The 23334-nt window shown below is 45.5% G+C and overlaps 1 protein-coding gene across 1 annotated transcript in view; it reads left to right on the top strand.

Moving 5' to 3' along the window:
* TRIO (trio Rho guanine nucleotide exchange factor) overlaps nt 1–23334 on the top strand; it is a 245526-nt gene that overhangs the window by 141756 nt on the left and 80436 nt on the right. The window contains exons 26-33 of the mRNA XM_007451615.1: nt 110–179; nt 753–842; nt 2481–2573; nt 4656–4767; nt 6113–6303; nt 8231–8332; nt 11890–12032; nt 12862–12961. Of these exons, the coding sequence (XP_007451677.1) occupies nt 110–179; nt 753–842; nt 2481–2573; nt 4656–4767; nt 6113–6303; nt 8231–8332; nt 11890–12032; nt 12862–12961 (901 nt within the window). The remainder of the gene's footprint in view (nt 1–109; nt 180–752; nt 843–2480; nt 2574–4655; nt 4768–6112; nt 6304–8230; nt 8333–11889; nt 12033–12861; nt 12962–23334) is intronic.

Below are 23334 nucleotides of genomic sequence, written 5' to 3'. Positions count from 1 at the left end.
CAGACATTGTCTGAATTCACAGTATGCTTGGTCTAATTCCCAGCATATCTCACTAGTAAAATGTTTTAAAACACCGTAACCATTTTAGTATCGTTTTCTGTCTCTGCAGCATATTCCTAAAAGAGCTGGAAAAATATGAACAGTTGCCAGAGGACGTTGGACATTGCTTTGTAACCTGGGTAATGAAACCTCAGCTGCTTGTTCTGTCACAATTGCTTTGAGGGAAGTTGGAAGGAATACTGTTCATTTCTCAAGTGTCGCCATTTTCTCCTGGTGTCTACAGAAAGAGAAATAGACTTTACCTATAAGCTTTTCATTGATAGTAGTGATGGTTTGAGATAGAATGTTGAGTTAGTGTGCCAGGCCTCTCTTCATGGCCCTGGGGATTCACGGGTAATCGTGAGTGCCCAGCCCTGCCTGGGAGGATTGTCCGGTCGGGAGGGAGGGAAGGAAGGAGGCAAGTGACCTGGTGATCAGGCCCTGCTCTCTAAGTGTGACACTCACGTTTGCGTATAGCATCATGGGAAGAGGGGCCGGCATCCAGCCCCGACTCTCCAGGCCAGGGGAGGACGTGTGTCCTATTAGCAGGATGTGTTTCTTATTTTAATAGCTTTCTTTATAAAGTAGGGTTTCTTAAATTGGGGGCTTGAATTTCATTTATACACACAGCTTCTTTTCTACATAAAAGTTTATCATAATTTGATTTATTGTCATTTGAACGAGATAGTCTAATTTTCTTTTTGTTTATATAGGCAGACAAGTTTCAGATGTATGTCACATATTGCAAAAATAAGCCTGATTCTACTCAGCTGATATTAGAGCATGCAGGATCCTACTTTGATGTAAGTAATAGATTACTAAAGAAGATGTGATATTTTCTAAGTTGCATTTCGTGTACATAAAATGCAGCATGACTCATAACTTTCACCTAATGGATGGCGTGATACCATTTTTATCGATCACATTTATAATGGGATATTCTTATATTCTGTTTTTAAAAGATGCTTCTCAAATACTGCAAGCTGTATATCTGTAAAAAATTCAGATTTTAATAAATACATGTGTATATATGTCATTGCTTACAATTTACATATAGTCATTAATTTTTTGCATGTAATATCATGTAAAAAGTATGAGTATTAACTATTAAGCTTCTTTTCCCCTCTATAAAAAAATAACTTTGCATCTTTTTTGATCATTTATTTTTCCCATTTCAATTTCATGATGTTATTAACTTCCAAAAGTGGCCTATCAGTAAAATTTTACAAATAGCACTCTAACAGCTCAGACCATTGGGAGGTTCGTTAATTATATTCTCATTGGTGTAAACATAGTTCATCTTTTTTGGGACCATGTTGCGGGGAGGTTATTTAGTACGAAAGGTGATGGAGCCTCATGATATAATATAAAGAGTGATTTTGCGGTTTCCAGAACAGAGTCAAATGTGTGCCAAATAAATTTTGATTAAAAGATAAGGTACTTTCGAATTTTACGTATAATTTGGTGCCTGAGGCCACGAGGGTATTAGACTTGTTTCCGTCTTTATGTTTGTACATGGCCGAGTGTGATCATCTGCTCTTCTCCGAAAGTCTGGGAAATTAGGATACATTTTAGCTCCTGTCTTTTGAGGTGGAGCCCTGCCTGTAGATGCCCCTATTTTAGTTGCCATTCTCATGACCAGTAGTTACACATCACTGCCTGGGTGAATACGAAGCCCTGCTCCCAGCCCGGTGAGGCCTTTTCTTTCCAATATTTCACACGACCCTGGGTCTTTGCCATTATGTGGAGCCCAACACTGTGGCTCTATGCAGTTAGGATTATTGAAGGCCTTATTGAGCGTATGGCACATGTGCCTTTTTGGAATCAAAAGTCATTTTAAAAAAACCCATGCCCTAAGGAGGATGCCAAGAGCTAAGATACTGCAAATACAGTAGGTTGGTGTGAAAATGACAGCAAGCAGGAGAGAGGACTTCCTTATTGCGAGGACGAAGGAAGCCTCCAGTAGGGAGGGTTGCGATGTGGTCTGTGACGAGGGTGCGCACGTGGCCGAAGCTTCAGGAGCTGCAGTGGGAGAGTCTGACTGCCGGGCAGGCGCAGTGATGACAGCACCAGGGGTGGTTGGCTTCCCTGCTTGACCTCTGCCCGTGGAGGCCTGTAATACAGGGGAAACACTGTGTCTTTAGTATTCAAAGTGATGACCGAGATTTGTTCTTTTTATGTTGAGCTTATTAAAAGAAGCAATAGTGATTTCTACTTTAGAAAAAGTGGTTTGTGTGTATTTATCGTGGGGGTAAATGAATGTAAATTTTCAGTTCCTGTTATCTGACTTACACAGTGGTGTGTGTGTGTGTGTGTGTGTGTGTGTGTGTGTGTGTGTGTGTGTGTGTGTCATGGGGTTTGTGTGTGTGTGTGTGTGTGTGTGTGTGTGTGTGTGTGTGTGTGTGTGTGTGTGTGTGTGTGTGTGCTTTTTTTTAATTCAGGAGATACAACAGCGGCACGGATTGGCCAATTCCATCTCTTCCTACCTTATTAAACCTGTTCAGCGAATAACGAAGTATCAGCTCCTTTTAAAAGTATGTATGAAGCCTCTGCAGCCTGAAAAATTTTACGCACTGTGCGTTATCATTTTGACGTTGTTTTATGTATGTAAAGTACCCTGAGTTTTTGAAATAACGCCTAGCAAATTAATGTTATTTTAGAACTCATTGCCATTTATTGCCCCGACCGATTTGTCAGTGCATCTGGTAAATAATAGTATATTTCTTGATTATGCACCTGAACTTTGTTGACTGACCCTAGTCCCTGACGTAAAATGAGAAAGGAAGGAAAAATTGTCAATCCTGGATGATTTAGTACCATTGTTCCCAGTATGACTTGTGTCAGACTGACCTCTGCTGTTTCTTGGTTATGAATGATTGTAGTTAAAATCACACTTGTAAAAAATCAAGTAATGATTAGTTCTGACGATAGAATGGTGAAGGAAACTTAGAATTTGTGATAAGAGTTGTTACAGAATTCATTATATGTAACTGCCGCACATTTTCTTGACTACAAGAAAAATAATTTACAAACTCTATCTCATGGTGTTTACCCCACCGTTTCCTTGGCTGGTGAATGTTATTAAACGTTAGAACGTACCCACATCCGTTCATGCCAGTAAGAACATTGCATGAACCCAACTAAGTCCCCAGTTCGGTCCTAACACAGCAATAGGAGATGATCATGTAATTTTTCTAGATATAAAAGAAATACAGAAGATGAAGTTATGAATGCCTGGAAACCCTTATTTTTACCCTTTTTGTTAATACAAAAAAAATCTAGAAACAGTAAAAAGTGGCTACATTCTTTGGTGAAGGGATACCATTATGGCATTCTCACATTGGAAAAGCTCTCCTGCACTTCCCTATCAGAACCCCATTAAGTGATTTTATGACCACCACGGCAGAAATATGTGGTTGCTATAAACATGAAATGAAAGTCAGGAGGCTAAGTTGTTTATATTCACGTTTGCCCTTTGCTTTCTAATTCTGCAAAGGCAATTTACCTCTTAGTGTCCTCAGGATTGATGGGTTTTGTTTTTAGCACGTGGTTCTAGTAAAGATCTCTTCCTCGGTGACCTCACATGTAGTCATTCACTGTTGAACCTCTGCTTTAATTTATAAACCTGACTTTATTCTGCCCAGGGGTTCTTCAAGAGAGCAGTCATGAGCCATGCTGAGCTCCCCAGCGAGGAGGGTTTTCTGACAGTGACGTTAGTCTCAGCGCATTGCAGTTTTAAAGCACTTTTTGCCAAGCTGCTCAGAATAATAGGTGCACACCATCTGGCCATGAGAAGAGGGGCCTGTCAGGCAGCTGCATTGCCCGAAACCATCCAGGGTGTGGCCAAAGCTGACTGTAGGGCCACATCCGTCTAGTTGAGCCCCAGGACACAGAAAGCTGTTTTTACCGTTACTGCCTGATAAAAATCATATACGCGCTGGTGAGAAAATATCTTGGAGCCCACCAGAATGTGAATCTGTTGTCCTGCTGTCACTCCTCTAATGACAGGTGTTCCCCTACACAGATCTGAAATGTAATTATGCCCGGGGCGGCGTGCTGCGATCATTAGAGCTTTGTGAATGTCCCAGCACAGAGAAGAAGCATTTCCCTGTAGGTAACTGTGCAGCGATGCTGTTCCCGCTGTGAGACAGGACAGCTCCAGGGCAGAGGGGACATCGTGTTCACGGCACCAGAGGGCTCAGAATCATGCTGGGATCCTGTGCAAGCAGAGCAGTACTAATTGGACTCTGGCTTGACCTTCGGATGTAACCACTAGCTGACTATGCTTTGCTACACTGATTAAATATTTTATTTGTCATTTTTGAGGCTTGGTAGTTGACGTGTACACTAACTTCGTTTTAATCTCTGATTGCATCTGGTTTCCTCTGAACTGAAGAAACGTCCTGATTTGAGCAGGACAAACCCTTGCGTCCATTGGATTAAGAGGCAGTTCACGTTTATCATTTGCTGTCTGTGTGAATCTCTGCCCAATTGACCACAGTTTGTTTTTATCTTGAAAGTCGTGGATTTTCACAAACTCTTTTCATTTCTGCAAAGACCTCCGTAGCGGAGCATTTTGCTCTCTTGGGCTCGTTCACGGTGTTGGTTTCCCACAGGAGCTGCTCACGTGCTGCGAGGAGGGGAAAGGGGAGATTAAGGACGGCCTGGAGGTGATGCTCAGCGTGCCAAAGCGGGCCAACGACGCCATGCACCTGAGCATGCTGGAAGGTACGTCCTCCCGTCTCCCGCTGACGCCACCTGTCCACCACCACCCGCGTCCTTGTGCCTCTGTGTCTAGTTAGGAGTCATCAGTGCAGGTGCAGTTGCCTTCTTTATTCAATAATTGGTCTCGTTGCTTCCCTTAAGGAGTACATGACATGTTTCGACCTCATCACAAGCCTGTCCTTGTCCCCTCACTGGAGAGCAGCCGCTCCACACTCTGAACCCTGGGAGCACCTTGTGTCACTTGCCTTCAGCTACCTGGTCTCTGTGTTAGAAGGACAGGTGGAAGGATAGGTAGATCCATCCCCCAAGATTGTAAAATCCCTAACAGCGCTCACATCTTCCCCATCTCTGGCATCACTTGCCAGAGCCTTGAACCAAGCAGGTTCCACATCCCTGCCCGTGCAGCCAAACAGCACGTGGAACGTGGCAAAAAGAGAATCAGATAAATATGCCTAAAAATGATCATCGCCAGTATAATTTCCATGAATGCTTCTGTTTAAGAAAGCTATTTCTGTGTTACAGCTCAACTCTCATTATCAGGTTACACAGAGTTATTTTAAGAAGTAATCCTGCCCCAAACGCTTTAGCCAGCCTGTGTGGTCACCATTGGTCACATTGAACAGTTTCCCAGTTGGGCAGAGGTGCTGCTATTTGTTAGTTACAGAGACCCCCCCCCCCCCCAAATCAGAGGCCAAGCCAGAGCATCTTTTCCCCCTCTGATGTAAAATCCCGAGCTGGTGGGCAGCCCTCGGGGCATCACCAGGGACTCAGGCTCTGTCTAGCTGGTCTCTCTCCACTCCTTGGATGTTTTGCTGGTTGGCCAGCTGCAGGGTGTGTCAAGGCCACGTTAGCCTTCCATCTAGCAGGATATGGGGAAAGAGCAGGGAGGGGACAGCTCGAAGGACAGAAACCAGAAGTTGTGCCCAAGTCTCCCTGCGTGGCCCGGGCGTAGGTGAGCGTGCGTGTGGCCGCTCCTGGCCGCACGGGGGGCTGGGAAATGTAGTGCTGGCTTGAGCGGCCACAGAGGGGCTTCTGCTCGTAGAGGAGGGGGCCCCTGGAGGCTGGCACGTAACTAGCAGGCCCTGCCCGGGTGTCGGCCACTTCAGGAAGAGACAGCCGCGGTGAACGGCAGCCAGTGACCAGAGCGCGACCGACTGGCTTGAAGAGCTTCGTGTCCAGAGGAGAGAAAACCCCCCAAGGAACGGTAGCCAGAGGCCCAGATGGGAAACTTTAATGGGAGATTGAACGGATGGGCGTTTTGCAAATGTTTAAGTAACCATGATGCCACTACTGCATCATTTTTCATTTTCTTTCAAATTGACTGTGCCTCCTTTTTTTCGTGTTCTAGGGTTTGATGAAAACATTGAGTCTCAGGGAGAACTCATCCTGCAGGAATCCTTCCAAGTGTGGGATCCCAAAACCTTAATTCGAAAGGGTCGAGAACGGCACCTCTTCCTTTTTGAAATGTCCTTAGTGTTTAGTAAAGAAGTGAAAGATTCCAGTGGCAGAAGCAAGTACCTTTATAAAAGCAAATTGTTTGTAAGTATAGGCCTTCAGAATTGTAAGTTTAAAGGTGACACAGTTGCAGCTTCTTGTGGTCAGAGAAAAATTACTGTTTGTGGCCTTCAGTTTAACCTCCTAACTCCTAAAGTGTGACTCTGAAGCAGCTTCCTCAGTGAAATTCTGGCAGCCTTGAGTCCACTGGAGGGCGCTTGTGAGTTTGAGTGTCCCTAGACTTAGGAAACTTGCTTTTTCTAAATTCCGTAGAATCCAACTGCAGCATAAGAAGACACTTCGTAAGTGAACTTAAATTATTTATCTCCTGTGTGCCTTAACTAGCTTTATAAATCAATCAGTCATGTTAGACTGTGATTAAGTAAGTTCTCATATCATTATAATTAATATTTCATTCACCGACATTGGAATTTATTGAAGCAGCCTACTGGGTGGCTAGCTGTGGGCTCTTAATGATGAAGTTTGATTTTTTTCATTAAAAATACACTTAGGAAAAACAGCAGCAGAATACCATCATTAGAGAAAATGTATGTTATAAGCAGAAATCGTTTTAAAGATACACAGCCCCACCTGCCTAGTGACAGCCTCCCTTGAGCACTTGGTAGATAGAAAGATGCATCTGAATTCTTCTTTAACTTGTCGGCGTACTTCCGGGCCAGAGAAACACACCTGGTGCTCTTTTCCATGGGTGGCAGCCCCACACGAGTATCTATAAACCACAGGTCGACGCTCCGAAAAGTCTCGGGCGGGTGTCATCCTTGCCTTCCCTTCGTGGGCGATATCTCAGAGGGCTTTCAACACAAAATTGCTGGGCAGGGGGAGGGAAAAAAATCACAGTCAGAGAATAGAAAATGTGGTAGAATTTGGTTTCTTCACAAGATATGGCAGATCACTTATAAAATATCGGTAGATGTTTGGACTTTGGACAACTTATACATTATGCGTTTTTATGATATCCACGTATTAATCAAATTCCTAAAGTAATAGAATACTACCAAGTGTAGAAATCATCTCAATGATAATCTGGAGTTTGCAAGTTCAAGCTAACGATAGGCATACCATTTTCTTTGGCTTGTTTCCTGTTTGAGATTGTCTTTTGGATCACAGCCCACCTTACATCATTTCAGATCATATTGTAAGTGGAAAGAAAACATGAAACATTGCTGGCTAATAATTTCACTAGCTGGCCTTAGTCAGTCCCTAGGGACCAAGCTAGTCTGTTTTAGAAGCTGATACATCTTCACTTAATTTATCTTTTAAAAGTTAAGGTTCCCTCAGAGGCCACAATTATGAATCACTTCCTTTGCTGGAAAGGAGAGAATGCATTGGGGTGAACCTGATTGCGGGGGAGGATGAAGACGTTGACCTTCCTTTACACTCTTCCGTGTTCTGCATCTCCTGCAAATGCATGTACTGTAGAGAGAAAGTTTGTCTCTTAACCCTTAACATTATTGGCGAAATAGTAAACATTAATGCTGTTGATAAACACAGTGGAAACGAACTGCGTTTTAAAATATCATTTAGCTCCTTCTGGGAAACTAGTTCGTTAATGAAGGTGCATGGTAGCAGCTCTTTTGCAACTAGGACAGACGCATTTTATTGTTTATAAGGTTGAAAATAGTCAGCTCTTGATTTTCCAGATAACAGGAAATAGGACTTTCCAGAAATTTTGGTTTTCTTCTTCTGGATTTGCTTGTTGACCTGCATCAGGATTTCCAGTGGAGGTGCTCAGAGGAAGCGAAAGACATGAAGCCAATCATGTGTAGCCTAAGAACAGCTCATTTTAACTAAAGTGAGGTCTAAGGAGTATGTATCAGTGTAAACAAAACTGTGTCATTACAACCTAGCATGAGCACAAGTCACCAAAAACGGTTTCCTTTGCCTTTGTCTCTGTTCTATATCCTGCCAGAATTTTACTGTTGCCTAATTATGTAATTGTCTTTTTATCCAGACCTCAGAGTTGGGTGTCACAGAACACGTTGAAGGAGATCCTTGCAAATTTGCACTGTGGGTGGGGAGGACGCCAACTTCAGATAATAAAATTGTCCTTAAGGTACGTCCACCCGAAGCTTGGGAGTGTGCTTTGTGACAAGATTACCATGTCTGTGAGTGCTTTTTCCTGTTGTTGAGCCATATTGGTTTTCATGTCCTTTTATTGTTCCCTTTGTGTTCTGTGGAGATTGGGGGTTACCACAAAAAGAACAGCAGAATAAATTCAGTTGGGTATTCTAGTGGTGAAATGACTCGAGCTGAATTTTTGCTTGCCTACAAAAGGTCACTTGGAGAAAGGTCTTTCTAAACTTCTCCATTCTTTCAGTCTTGCAAAGAATTGGGTGATTCCGTAAGAGATGCAAGAAGTTGAGGTACAGGAGGAGGGAGATATGGACCAGTAGCTCCCATTGTACACTTGACCTCTGGTTTCCAAAGGAAAATAGGCACCTGATGAATCTGTGAGGGCCTTTGACAGTTTCAGGGCTGAACATGCCAGGAGTCTTCATGGGGTCCTAAGACTCTTTGGCTTTCCAGTTTGGAGGCAGAGAAAAAAAGCAGGGTTGGGGGGGGTCATGATCAGGTATAGGGTTTGGTAATGTTATCATTTAAAGTGTTCAAAAACACTAAGGGTGCTTTGGAGTGTGTCGTCTTTGAGGGAGGAATATATCTTTGAATATTTAATGTGAACGCTGTTTTGAGTATACTAACCTCTCCTAGGAAAGTTGGAGGGCTCTAAGGGTGTCTTGTGGACTTCCCTCCTCCTGTGTTTGAGAAAATGCAGATGGAACTGTCTTTCTGAGCTATCTGGAAAGACCGTAAGCGACTTCAGATGTAGCTGAAGATTTGTAGAATATTGGGAGACGAGCCAAAAGCTTAATGGGCCTCTGGTGTGTGGACTTGCATGTCAGCAATTTTGTCCCTTACATTCTTTTTGAATCTCTCAATGGTATTTCCAGCAACTGTGAGTTATTTAACAGTACAGCGCTCTTGTAGAGCCTGTACTTTAGTGACCGCTGACTGTGGAAGCCATTGTGTTCCTAAGGTCTTTATTCACATGGAAATGATGGATTGTTTTGCAATGAATATATGACTACCAACCCAGTGTATTCTCCTTAGTACTGGCGTAAAGCCCTATAAAATATAAATTGCACTGATAGCTCGATATTAGATGGCTGAACTTTTCTAAGGGATAAAGTTTTAAAGTATACTCAAGACCTTAAAACTTCCAACTTATGAGTATTTATCCAGATTAGCTGCAGTGACACATGCCAAAAGGTACATCTGAGAAATAGTGCCAGATATTTTAGCCAGATATGGACTACTTTCATTTAGGACGTAATAAAATACTCATGATGCAGTTGAAGAATCAGATTTCCTTGCAGGCTTTACCAAATGAAAGTTTTCTAGGGAATTGAGGGTAATATTTTTCTGACTTCTAATGAGAGGCTAAAGGAAATGATGTCCTTATTAATTTCAGAGACTGCTTAGTGGTGGTGGTGGTGGTGGTGGTGTTGATGGCGTAGGTGGTGGAGGTGGAGGTGGTGGATATTTTAGCAGGGGTGATGGTGGTTATGGTATAGGTGGTGGTGAGGGTGTCGATGGTGGTAGAGATGGTGAGGGTGTCGGTGGTATAGAGATGGTGAGGGTGTCGATGGTGGTAGAGATGGTGAGGGTGTAGATGGAGGTGGAGTTGGTGGATATTTTAGCAGTGGCAATGGTGTTAGAGATGGTGAGGGTGTAGATGGAGGTGGAGTTGGTGGATATTTTAGCAGTGGCAATGGTGGTTATGGTATAGGTGGTGGTGAGGGTATAGACAGTGGTAGAGATGGCAATGGTGTAGATGGTGTAGACAGTGGTGGTGGTGGAGGTGGTGACAGTGAAGGTGGTAATGACAGTGATGGTGATGGCCTAGTACTTGTAGAACAAAATTGTGACCTTTTTTTACTTTTACAGTCTGGAAAGGAGAATTTTATTCCTAAATCCTTTCTTGAACAGATTGAGACTACTGAGAGTATGAAACAAATTATTCCCTTCTCTTAGCCAAGTGGGGCCTTTGCTTAGTAGTCTAGCTGGGTTACCTTTCTTTTACTGTCTCTGAAAAAATTGGTGCCTTTTTTCCTTGTTTAATTTCTTTAAGGTTAGGAGAATTGCTCTCCATAAAGGTAATGGTCAGTTTGCTGTACTTAAATTACGAGAATGTTCTTTATTTCTCAACATGGTACGTACAGATCTCCAAACTTTGCCAAATGTCCTTTCTCAGATACTTCGCTTTGTTTAACGCCCCAAATATTTGTCTCAGGCATTTAAATGCCAGTAGTTCTGTGTTGTTCACAGTTGTCCATCCTGAGATGCTGATTTCATGCACAGATTCCCCTGTTCCCTAGTCACGCTGCCTCCTGCCCCAGGAGAAATTGGTTTAACTGCTCTCCTGGCATCAGATCTGGGGAGAAGGGACAGGAGGCTCCTTTTCTCCTTCACTTATTTCTCTGTTACTGCCTCTCATTACCTTTGAAGACACACCCTTCAGTGAAAACATTTTATTTAGAAAGAGAGTTCTCAATTTTAATTTCCTTCCCCAGCATGGGCTTTGACCTTGTATTTTCAAAAACAAGGTCCACCACGAGAAAATGCTGGGTTCCCCTCCCTGCGTGATCTCATCCATAATCCCACTGACGATTGTTTTAATCATTCACAGGGAATTATGCTTATATCATAGGAGGTTGATGTTTTCCGTAAGGAAATTAAAAACTGTTACTAAGGCCCAGAACATGTAAAAAGGGAAAGAAAAAAAAAAAAAACCACCTCCTTTGAGGCACAGTGAAAGAAAAAAATCTGGAAAAAGTGATGCCATATGTGTTCACTCCACCGATGCTTGTTGAGTATCTACGATGTGTCGTTTCCAGAGAACCTTTCTCCAGTGTTGCAGTGGAGTTGAGGGAAATCCACCATATGTAACTGGCAGTAGGCTACCCTGGTTTATCCCAGTGGTCTAAGCAGAGGTGGATACAGGCAGAGATTGGGGGGATGGGCTGGGGTGTCCACCCCCCGGGAATCCCGGCTTCTTCACCTGCTGGCAGTGTGGCCTTAGGCACATTTCCAGTGTGTCCACACTGCAGGTCCTCATTTATAACAGGAGGATTAGGGAGGCCCCAACTCCATAGAGTGCAAGTGGGGATATGGGGAGCGGACGCAGCTGGGGAAACGGTGCAGCTGCACCAGTTGATCGTGAGTCCAAGGGGGCGAGGTGGTGAGCTCTGGGGCACTGGCCACTTGTCTGCCTAAAGGGCCTCAAGACACTTGGGTTTGGGGGTGGTTGTGTTCTCATATTTACCCAGGGCTGCTTAACAGGTCTTAGGGCTGGAGAATGATTGATTACTAGAATATTCAGAGATCTGCAATAACATGAACGCTATAGAATAAAAACGGTCTTGATGACAGAATATTCAAAATTAGGGTCATTTATTTGGTGGGAAATTAAACACAGGAGATGGTTGCTTTTCTGCTGAAAAGTTATTTTTCAAATGGGCAATTCCAGGAATGCAGGGACCTGACTGTGGTTAGTGCAGGTTCTGGAAAAGGCCCCTTCTGTATCCTGATTGATTCTAACACTTTGTCAAGGCCTCCAGTATAGAAAACAAGCAGGACTGGATCAAGCATATCCGGGAAGTGATCCAGGAAAGGACCATTCACCTGAAAGGCGCCCTGAAGGAGCCCATTCACATCCCCAAAACAGCTCCGGCAACGAGACAGAAAGGAAGGAGGTCAGTGCCTGGGGATTTTTTTTGTAAGTTTGCTTTTATTGAAGGAAAGGAACAAGGCAATGTTAACGTACTATTTTTCAAAAATCATTTTTCTCAAATATTTTTGAGAAGTGTCGAGGAGTAATTTTTTTTTTTTGCGGTACGCGAGCCTCTCACTGTTGTGGCCTCTCCCGTTGCGGAGCGCAGGCCCGGGACGCACAGGCTCAGCGGCCATGGCTCACGGGCCCAGCTGCTCCGTGGCATGTGGGATCTTCCCGGACCGGGGCACGAACCCGTGTCCCCTGCATCGGCAGGCGGACTCTCAACCACTGCGCCACCAGGGAAGCCCGAGGAGTAATTTTTTAAAGAATACAATCTATATATAACATCATTCTTAGTAATGAAATTCCTTTGTCAAGACAACAACCTCCTTCAGCTTAAAGTAGATGAAAGTCTATATGCAAATCCCTAATTCTTTTCCTTTTCCACCCCAAGTGTTATTAATCTGTGCTCATGTGTAAGTCGTGCATGTGACCTTGGACAAGTTATGTAGCACCTAGACGTTTTTGCTTCTCATTTCTAAAATGGCGGTGACCCTATCAACTGGATTTTTATTACTGTGAGAACTAAGTGCAGTGGTAGATGTTAGACTCTCAGCCCAGGGCCCAGCAAAAAGCCTGTTCTCAGTGAAGAGTCATCTATCGTCATTAATACCGTGGTGGCAGCCGTAATCAGAGACCGATTCGCACCTCTTTAAACAAATCTGTTCTTCCTCCAATGGCTGATAGCCCATCTTTACCATTCTTGAAAAGCAAATCCAGCAATGTCAGGAATTTCTCTGTGTCTCCAGGGATGGAGAGGATCTGGATAGCCAAGGAGATGGCAGCAGCCAGCCTGATACGATTTCAATCGCATCCCGGACGTCTCAGAACACGCTGGACAGTGATAAGGTGAGCCAGAACTAGCCCTTTCTTTGGGGAGGTGCATGTGGCCAGTCTCCGGTCAGTCGATAAATGACAGTTTGTCATCAGCATTTCAGACAGCTGCCATGGGTTAAAAGAGGTGCCCGGACATGGTACCAGGAGCAAAGATTTGCAGTGTCAGGGCTAAGCAGACTTGAACCCCGAAGATTCAGGAAAAAATCACTCGCCCTTCCCAGTGCCGTTACATGGTTTTCTATACGAGTGTTCTAAGGCAGTGTGTTTAAGCTTTTTTATTTTATATTAAGCAGAAGACCCTATTATTTTAAATTAAATCTTACACAGAGCCCAGGTGTGTGAAAGCGGGGCGCTCTGATTGAAGCAGGGGCAGCGGCATCTGCCGGTGGACCCTGAGGCGTCCGTGGACTACCCACCAGGAAGGAGGGTCTGATTTGCAGCAAAGAAGTCTGTAGCTTTACCTTCTACAGCAGCGGCCTAGAGTGTCCTGTGATTGTCTCGATAGAATCAACTAACCTACAAAATAAACTAATGGGAGAAGTTGGAACCCTGGGCTTACGTGATGCACAGGTGACCAGAGTCCCCTGTAAAAGCCAGTGGAGGCATTGATGTCCACAGAGTCCTCAGTTCCTACTGAGATAAGCACCTATTCTGTTCTTTTTCTAGAAGGCTTAAGACCAAGTTCTTAAGACAAGGTTTTGACAGCAAGTAGGGGTTTCATTGAACTTGCCGTTGGTTCAGAATTCCTGGGTTTCTCAGTGCCTGACACGGGCTGGACTTTCCCACGAGAGACCTTCGTCCCGAGGGGGCTGGAGGAGTCTGCGTTTGCACGATGTCTCCACAGCCCACTCGCTGTCCTGACCTCCCGTCATTTGGAGACGGCCGCTGTCAGAGGAGAGAGCCCAGTGTCGGGGTTTGCTTCAGAGGGCAAATCTGAGTCCCAGGCTTCGGTCTTTTCTCACTTGCTTTCGCAGAATTCATGGTGTTGAATGTTGTTTCCAGGACAGGAGTGAGTAGGTTTGAAAACATTGGTTTCCTACACTGATTTCATTTTCAGAATCCTTCTAATTGGAGTAATTAGCTCTTTCTCAACCTCCTTTTTGACTTCACTAAATAATAAGCCCTAGAACTTAAAATGCTTAGAGTAACAGGACTGGAGAACAAAAACAATGTCTCGTTTGATTTTGTTCGGAGCTCAGTGTATTACGTTCAGAAAATATTTCTCTCCAGTAGTAATAATGAGGAATAAGATAAATGACATGTTCAGTCATTTGGTCCCTAATAGCCTCTTTCCCCGAGGCCCACCCCGCCCCATAGTCATTCAGTGAAGAAAATAAAGTTTGAACTTGGAAACATTTCATTAGAGTAATCCCAATTATTTTCTTTTAAAAAAGTAGTAATTGAGGTGACTGGGTTATCTTAATAGTTACACAAGACTTCCACCTGAAGGAAAGGTCCAAAGTAATCGTGGCTTCTGCCGAGGGGACCAATTCACAGACTCGCCAAGGCTGAGCATCGCCGCCCCAGCTGGAGGTCCACCAAGCCCCCAAACTCACAGTCTTACCAGATGTCCTCTCATGGATCTGGTCTGGGTTTACCTGAGTTTAAAAGTTTATTTAAAAAACAGGTTATTTGAATGAAATTGCCAGAGAAAAATAAATATAAAAAGTTCTGTCTTTTGGAAGGGGTGTTAAGATTTTTCTGGTGGTTGGCCCAAGAAGAAAGGGTAGCTTTGCTTCTTGGGTGGTTTATGTATAAATGGGTGGTGGTGGGAGTCTGGAAACGCTCCCTGCATCTGGGAAGGGGCTCCTGGCTCTCCAGCCCCCGGCTCTGAGATGGAGCTGCCTGGTGCCAGGTTGTGCCTCTGGCCCACAGAGAACCGTGTGCTAGTGCCCCCGGGCTCCCTGTCCCCTGACACTGGGGGCTGGCAGCTGCGGGGCGCCGACCGGGATTCACAGGGGGTTTGCCCCAGAGATAAGGCTCTGCCCTGGAGTTAGGAAGAGGCAGTTAGTTCTACTTGGAATCTATTATAGCAAAATAGGCTTATGTGAACTTGGATTTGAGTCTAGAAAAATAAGGCATTATCCTTATAATGCCTTATAAGGATAGGAACTTATAGGAACTGTGGCTTTTAAGACAACACATTGGGCTTCCCTGGTGGCGCAGTGGTTGAGAGTCTGCCTGCCGACGCAGGGGACACGGGTTCATGCCCTGGTCCGGGAAGATCCCACATGCCGCAGAGCGGCTGGGCCCATGAGCCATGGCCGCTGAGCCTGCGCGTCTGGAGCCTGTGCTCCGCAACGGGAGAGGCCTGCATGCCGCAAAAAAAAAAAAAAAAAAAAAAAAGACAACACATTATGTACCCAGTGAGAGAGAAGGGATACATCACTAGCAAGAGTATAGGTTTGCAGAAATTAATCATTTTACACTGGGGATCTACTGCGGTATTAGAATTATTAAAGAACTGCCTCTTAAATATTTTATCTGTGAAGGTAACTCACCAGTTTCTGTTTACCTCATCTCATACCTTACCAGCGAACTTCACTCCGTAGCTCAGAAATCCCGCCAAGGCCCCTTCTGCAGGTGCCGCCTTGCCTGTGCTCCCGGGTGAAGCTGTGATAGCAGCCCCTTGCTCAGCCGCTCTCAGCCTACCTGATGTTCTCATGACTCTTAACCATCTCGCGTAGTGACGTGCCAAAACTGTTTTCTTAAGTGGATGTGGCATGTATTTCATAGCCCTCATTGAGGCCATAGGTCCTTAATAGGAGGTACACAAAAGGGATGAAATGTCTTCCTAAGACCGTAGAATGGCAATGGGTTGTCTTCTTCCGTTCTTGTGTTCTGTATTTGGGAGGAAAATAAGCAGCGTGTGACACTTAATATGGATAAGTCAGAATGTGGAGTTTGGAGGGGCCATACCCATGAGGCCTTATACAAAAGAAGGCCCATGTTTGCGACCACACATATGCCTACACATGTCTGTTCTCTGCTTTGGGGAGGTTTTCTCCTTTTATGTACTTCTCTGGTAGAACATTTCAGGGTCAGTAGATGATTCAGGAGAATACATTTAAGAAACTGCATGCTTTATGGAGTCAGTTTGTAAAATGCACTGTTACTCTGAACTAGGCTTAAACAGAAAGCCCTGTTATCTCTGATGGCAGTAACTTTTCATATGTCCCAAGGTTCTTTCCACCCTATACATATTTCAAGTTTAAATAGCCTCTGATGACATGGGCAGATAGATCTGGCAAGGGAAATTACTTAACCATATTCTGCCTGTTTGACTTAATTTATGATGTCTGTTATGAGTTAGTTAGTTGTTATCATGGAGTTTGGTTCCATTTCAGAAACCGGGTGGGGGGATGTTTTCGGCTTGGCCTCTTGGAGAGCTCTTGAGGAGTTGTCCGCCCAGTGCTGTAGTAACTCTCAGAAGAGGCACAGGGTTTTAGAAGAGTCAGGTAAGGAGGGGCCTGGAGACACCCTCTCTCCAGGGACACTGTTAGCAGATACAGACCACAGGGCCCCCGAGCACCTTTCCTTCTTTGAAAACGTTGGTTTTAAAATCTGCCATCTCTTTGTTCCAGTTGTAAGTGTAGCACTGATTCTTGCCCATATTAATGGTGCTTGTGCTGATAAAGCGATCTCATGAAAATATAATTTGGGTTCCAAAGAAATCAAATGCTTGCCAGATTCTTGTCTCATTTGTCCTGAGCTTGTCTCCCTGATGTTGGGAGGGGACGCCTCCAGGTCACTGCGGGGACGAGGGAGGCCAGGTGACCCTCACAGGGCCACCCGGAATAGAGAGCGGAAGCCAGAAACGGAATGTGGATCTAATTCCCTGGCGGGGTCTAGACCCTGTTATTTCACACTAGAGCTGAGGAGGAACTAAATATTTTGGTGTATTAAAGAAGGATTTTTAATATTTTTTTCCTTCTGTATGCATTATTAGTCTGTGGTTTGCTTCATATAACAAAAATTTATATTATAAGGAAAGTAGAAAATATGTGAATCAAATATAGGCTACTACTATAGAACAAACCATCTTGAGCTCAGGATGAAAAAACTAACCAAGGCCAGACAGGGCAGGCTGCGGAAAAGCGGCCCAAGGCAGCAGGGGGCCAGGTGTGAGCCTTCTTTAGGTCTGAAGCCGTGCTGTGCTTATTTGTAATGAACGAGAAATTCAGTTGAGACTGATACTTGGCACAAATTGCCCCTAAGCTTGTGATGTGAGTGTATGAATTCACACATTAAAAAAAAATAAATGGTTTCAGTTACTTTTCATGAAGTATATATAGCACTGTGTTGGGGATATGAAATTTATGTAGTTTAAAAAGTCAATAAACCTCTGTGAAGTGACAGTCTGCACCATAGGAACTTGGATGGATTTACATAAATTGCAGCGCTGCGGTAGTATATAAAGTAATTAACGCCAGTACGTTTTAAGATGAGGCTGGCTTCAAGTTTTGGAGAAAAGAAGCCTGCATTCAGCCTGCTTAGGAAGTGCCTCATGCTTGCATTCAGCCCCGTTCCTCACATACCTGGCACTGTGTGCCCCCCCCCTCCAAGCTCACACTCTCCCCTCTGCCTGCAGCTGCCAGAAGCAGGAGGGAGCCTTGGCTCGAGGCGCTGCCCAGCCTGCTGCCCTTGCCAGGGTGTCCCAGAGCCTCGTGTAGGTTTGCCCGCGCGGGCATGAAGTTGAGTCGCTTCGTTCAGAAGCCTTTCTGGGGACAGCACATAGCTTTAATCCCGGGACGTCAGTTAAGGGTCCCGACTCCGCCCAGAGGGTAACGGAGTCGAGTAAGCAAAGTATTTAGCGTCCAACAGCAGATGGTTAAGAACAAGCAGGTGCTCCCCAGCCAGGCCTCTGAGCTCTGCTTCTCAGCAGCCTCTCTGTACCTCAGTTTCCTCATCTGTAACAGGGGACAGTACGACTCCCTCCTCTAGGGCTGTGAGCATTAAAAATGTGCGTTTGGAACAGTGCCTTACACGCCCTGAGCACTGCCTAGATGTCGACGGTCACTGTGTCTTCATTTCAGAAATTGCCTCCTTGTCCCTCATTACTGGCTGTTGCAGACCACTGCACATCGGCCTCTTAGTGAGCACTCCTGCCTGCAGTGGATTTAGAAGCTAACTGTGTTCCTTAGGAGCTAGAAGCCGTGCTAAGGGTAAATTGCTCAGACTCAGTTCCTGAACTTGCACGTCTTGGTGGCTCAACAGCAGAATACTGATCACGTGCTGAACGGGCAGCCTCTGAAGAAGTGGGAGACTCTTGCTTGAAACGTTTTCCCAGCCTCTCCCCTGTAATCCTACCGCATCAGCCGTAGGATGAGTCCGTGCTCTTCACGAGGTCGGTTCGTGCCTTCCCAGGTGCAAGGGCATCAAGCCCTGTGCAGCCTAGGACAGGTGCCGTTCCACAGGAACAAGCAGAGAAAGCCCTCCCCGCTGGCAGCCTGGCGAGGGTGGCCCCTGGCATTGGTTCCCTCTATCTTTCTAAGTGACTGTGGCTTTTTGTAGTTTTTAACAAGTTTCTTAAGTGCTCTCATAAAGCCACAGAATGAATGCAGCCTTTGCTAACTTTACTCAATCAGAAAAACAAAATCCCCCATGCTAGAGCAGAGAGCCTCAGTTCTAAGAAAAGGCAGATTTTTCAAAACTACAACTTTAGGTATAACTGTTAACAAAAGTGTTTCTAAAAATAGTGGTGCCTCGAGAAGTGCTTTTCAATGTAAATTTTACAGTACTGGTCAAAGTCACTGTTGACAGTGAGGGCCCATCTTTGATTCAGACTCGAGGCTGGTGGTTTATTCTGCTTGTTCTTCCTTTGGGTGAGGGACCCAGTCGGCTGGTTACCTGGCTGTCATACCTTAGCTTGTCAGGGGAAAAAAAAGAGGCCTTTCAATTGAACTTTTCTGGATAAGTGCTGCTTACTCAGGAAACACAGCAAACAGGCTCCTTTGGGCTCAATTGTCCCAAGAGGGGTCTTGCTTTCCAGGGCCTGTGATTGAAAGTAGTACAGGTGGGGTCCAGCTGACTGCTTCCCGAGCCTCATTCGTTTTTCCGCTTTTCAGCCAACGAAGCTTTTCGTTCATGCCCCGCGGCTCGGCCCTCGGCGCCTCTCGGTTCTAAAATGTTCAGAGTGAGGGCAGGTGTGGCATTGGTCCAGGCCAGCTGCTGCCGAGCCTGGAGGCCTGGTACCTGGGAGCTGTCCTCTCTCTGATCTGCCTGGCTTTTTACACTTAAAGTTTGCCTTTTCAAATATATCTTTTAAATTTAGCTTCTTGACATCTAACTTTCCGTTGCACCTCATGTGTATCCCAGTCAAGGAAGGCTTCCAAGGGATATTTGCATGTCAAAACCAGCGTGTGATCACATTAGCAAAGAGTAAAGGATTAACCTCCCTGAATGTTATACTCAGTATTTCTTTTCTGGGTAAAAATGTTGGGTAGGGTAAGCTGCTGCTTTTGAAAAAGTTTTTTCTCACAGATTTTCTTTTTCTTTTCTTTTTTTCTGTTTCCTTTTGTTTTGTTCTTTTCTTCTTTTTCGTGGGGGAAGGGTGGTAAGAAACAACATTTTTGCCATCTTAACCATTTTTCAGTTCTGACAGATTTCTTTTTGCACCCCAATCTATGAGAGATTCACAGTGGTCCTCTTGGAAACCCAGCAGCAGATTTTGTGACGGCTTCTCCTGTGAACTTGGCCTTGGGTTTGGGGTAAGCAAGGGGCCTGATGGTCCCATGGTTAGGACGGCTGCTGAGAAGCCCAAGCCTCTGGCCTCCGCGAAGTTGCCCAGGGAGAAGCTGGGGTAATGCGTTTCCTTGGGGAATTGTTCTGGCTGCCGGTGGTGGCCTTTCTCTTGTAACCACGGAGCTGGTAATTAACGGAGCTGTGCTTTCTATTCCCCTTTAAACGAGGAACCACTCTTTGGTCTGCTCTGTGTGAAGCCTGCACAAAACCACAAGGCCCTTTTGTGAGGTTTCTAGTGCCTGCACCGTGCTGGGCTGTAGGATGTGACTGTGGGTTGGTACACTCTATTCCATAGGGGAAGGTGGCTTTTAGTAGACCGCTTCCCCCTCTCCTTTTGAAGCGCTCCCGGAAAGTTGGCCAGACACCCACCTGCGATTGATCTTAGCTTCTCGAAGCAGATTCATTTACAGGGAGGACTACACCATCCGTGTGTCAGTCGTAAAGAGCCCCTGTTCCTCTGGCGGAACCCGCCCCAGAACTCACCTGCAAGCCAGTCATTCAAATCAGGTGTTTGCTGTTGTCTCTCAAGAACTGTATGTTCTTGTAAAGTAGACATGCCTCATTGCAGAGCTCCAGGGAGGGGATGCCAGAGCCCGAGCGGTGGGTGAGAAGCACCCAGCCACGGCTCTGCTTCAGTTACTGTCTTTAACTGGGTTCAGGCAAAGCAAAACAATGTACCGTGGTTTCTCCAGAAAATGTAAAAAGTAAAGTTCTGTTCTATGTGGCGGTTTTTGAAGGTTCACGTGCCTGCGACCAGGTGAGTATTTCATTCTTTTGGGTGAAACACAGCAACTTGTTCATTTTCAATCATTGAGAAAACTCAGGCAAGGGGGCCCTGGTTTGGTTCTGCTAATCGTCCGTGCATCAGCATCACTGGAGTTCCCCCCGGCAGCCCTTTCATGGCTGGTCTTGGAGGAGGCATTTCATTATAGTATCCATGGTCCTTGCTCCAGTTAAGGCCATTTTACTGTCATGCTTTTTAGTCACCACGTTTAATTTTTTTAAGGTGAAAAGCAGAAAGATTGGGAAAAAATTATCCTCTGATGAGAATGTCACAAGAGTTAATGTGAGTCATGGAAATTGAGATTTTCATAAATTGCAATCCTAAACCAAATGCTTGTGGTGAGGAGCCCGTGATACAAGTCCATAAAATATAGAGATGTGAAAAAGATAATGTGAAAACTTTCACAAAATATGGTTGGAAAGGAAAAGTGAATTTTTAAACTAGATAAATGGAATGGTAACACTTTGAACATAGTGAAGAAATTGTGTCACTAGGGGTAGAAATGTCACTGACAATAAATAAGGGTAACCCAAACTTGTTCTAATTAGGAGATCAGTTCTACATAAAAGGCTGTAATGACTTGCACTGATACTCCAAAATAGTTATTTTAAGTCTTTTATACAAAAAAAAAAAGTCTTTTTAATTAACAAGCCTGGTCTTAAAGACAAGCTTTGGAATAAGTTTAAAATATTCAAATGCGGGGCTTCCCTGGTGGCGCAGTGGTTGAGAATCTGCCTGCTAATGCAGGGCACACAGGTTCGAGCCCTGGTCTGGGAGGATCCCACATGCCGTGGAGCAACTGGGCCCGTGAGCCACAAGTACTGAGCCTGCGCGTCTGGAGCCTGTGTTCCGCAACAAGAGAGGCCGCGACAGTGAGAGGCCCGTGCACCGCGATGAAGAGTGGCCCCTGCTCACCGCAACTAGAGAAAGCCCTCGCACAGAAACGAAGACCCAACACAGCAAAAATAAATTAATTAATTAAAAAAAAAAAAAAATTCAAATGCGAACATTGAGGCAGAAATCCATGGTTGTCTCCTCTCTGGACTAGAAAACGCCCATTTAAGCCTCCCCTTATAGATTTGTGCAGGAGATTCTTATGGGAAAAGTCAGTTAATTCTTAGGGGTAGAGCCAAGAAGATATGGTTTTCTTAATGATAATCCTAGCACTGTTTGAAGACATTCTTCTGGTACTAGATTTTGTAACTAACTCTCTAAAGGCTTTGAGAAAGAATTTTGACTCAGTATGCGATTCTTTGTCAGAACAGGCTTGATTTTCATTTCTCAGGCTCTGTCAAGTGCACAGATGTTTCCAATAGTTCTGATTACTCTGTGAGGGGCTGAAAACTCAGCGCCAGAAAGAAAGTCTAGCTTCATTCCTCTTGGCAGCCACTTTCTCCCTTCCCACCCTTCCCCCTCCCCCAGAACACACCACGTGGCTTTAAGCAGTCTGAAAAGTTCCTACAGCGGGAGAAGGAGGCCAGCACAGGCCGGTGATGAGGGAGCACGTCTGAAGTGGAGCTTCCCAGGGCCGGGGGTGGTGACACGCGGGGACCACGTGCACGAGCGGGCCCAGCAGAAGGGCGGCTCGGGCCGAGGGAAGGCTCCGTAGGGAGTGCAGGCCTGAGGGGGCCTCGGCAGGCTGGGCTCCCCACGGGGCTTGTTCACGGGTCACGTTTTCCCTGGGATGGGAAACATTCCTCCTTTTCGTTACAGGGATTAACCACTTCCATAAAGTGGGGTTTTACGAGGAAAATTCTTCTCCAGGCTGGGCCTCTGCTGTTGACCTTTTAACATTAGCATCTTCGAGTGTTCACAGAGAAATGTGTGAGATTCAGCGTAGTTTTTCCAAAGAGAAGTTTGTAAAATTTAGAAGGGGGTTAGTCACTTGGGGAAAGTGTCCTTTGTGGCCCAGCAGAGACAGTTCCTTTTGTCGTTATTTATGCTTTATTTTGGAAGAGTTTTGTTTTGTTTTGCTTTCTGTGGTTGTCAAGTGGACATGTGTTTCTTATTCTAAATATCTGAACTTTCTCTGGAAAGACAGGAGGGCATTGGAGAGCATGGAGCGTGACAGAGGGCAGGCAGGCAGCCGAGGACACTGCAGGGCTGCGAGCCTGGGTGGGAGTCAGTTCTCTGCCGGGGGTGGGGCTGGGCGGCCTCTCTGGAACAGGATGTTTCCCGGCAGCAGGCCCAGCCTCCCCTTCCTCCTGCACATCGCTGCTCAGCCCGGCGACCGTCTTCTCTTCTTCTGTGGTCTCCGTGCCGATGCCCAAAGGGGGGACAGGAAACACACAGGCAGAGTTCACTCCCCAAGTCACAGAGGAAGAGCCCATGTTTTGTTTTGGTTTTCAGACAGCTCATTTTTACAGCAAACCTATCTTACCTTTTTCACTTCAGCAAATGTGTGACCACTTGCTGGCACAAAGCCTGCTGCTAGCTTCCTCTTACAAGCTGTGCGCCGGCCCTTGGCACCCGGGGGCTCACACACTGGGCATGGAAAGGTCGCAGAAGAATGACACAAACCTGCTTTCTGGTGCCGAGGACAGACACACACACACACACACACACACACACACACACACACACACACACACACACACACACAACCCAAAGCCTGGCTCGTGTCAGACTTGAGATGTAATTTGTTTAAGGACAGAGTGCTAAGGACGGTAGACACAGGAGCAGCTTCTCAGAGGGATTTGACTGGGGCTGAGACGAGAGCAGCTGGGGAGGTGAGGGCTCCAAGCAGAAGGGCTCATGGACACAGGGCATGCAGGACTCACCTCAAAGGAGGACATGGCCACTCCGGGCTGTGAAGCATGGGAGAAGCATGAAGACTGCCCGGGGAGGCAGGCTAGGA

Source organism: Lipotes vexillifer, unplaced genomic scaffold (genome assembly GCF_000442215.2).
Source record: "Lipotes vexillifer unplaced genomic scaffold, Lipotes_vexillifer_v1.1 scaffold590, whole genome shotgun sequence".
NCBI lineage: Eukaryota > Metazoa > Chordata > Mammalia > Artiodactyla > Lipotidae > Lipotes > Lipotes vexillifer.
The sequence above is the reverse complement of the archived record's forward strand: the minus strand, read 5'-3'. Positions and strand labels throughout refer to the sequence as shown.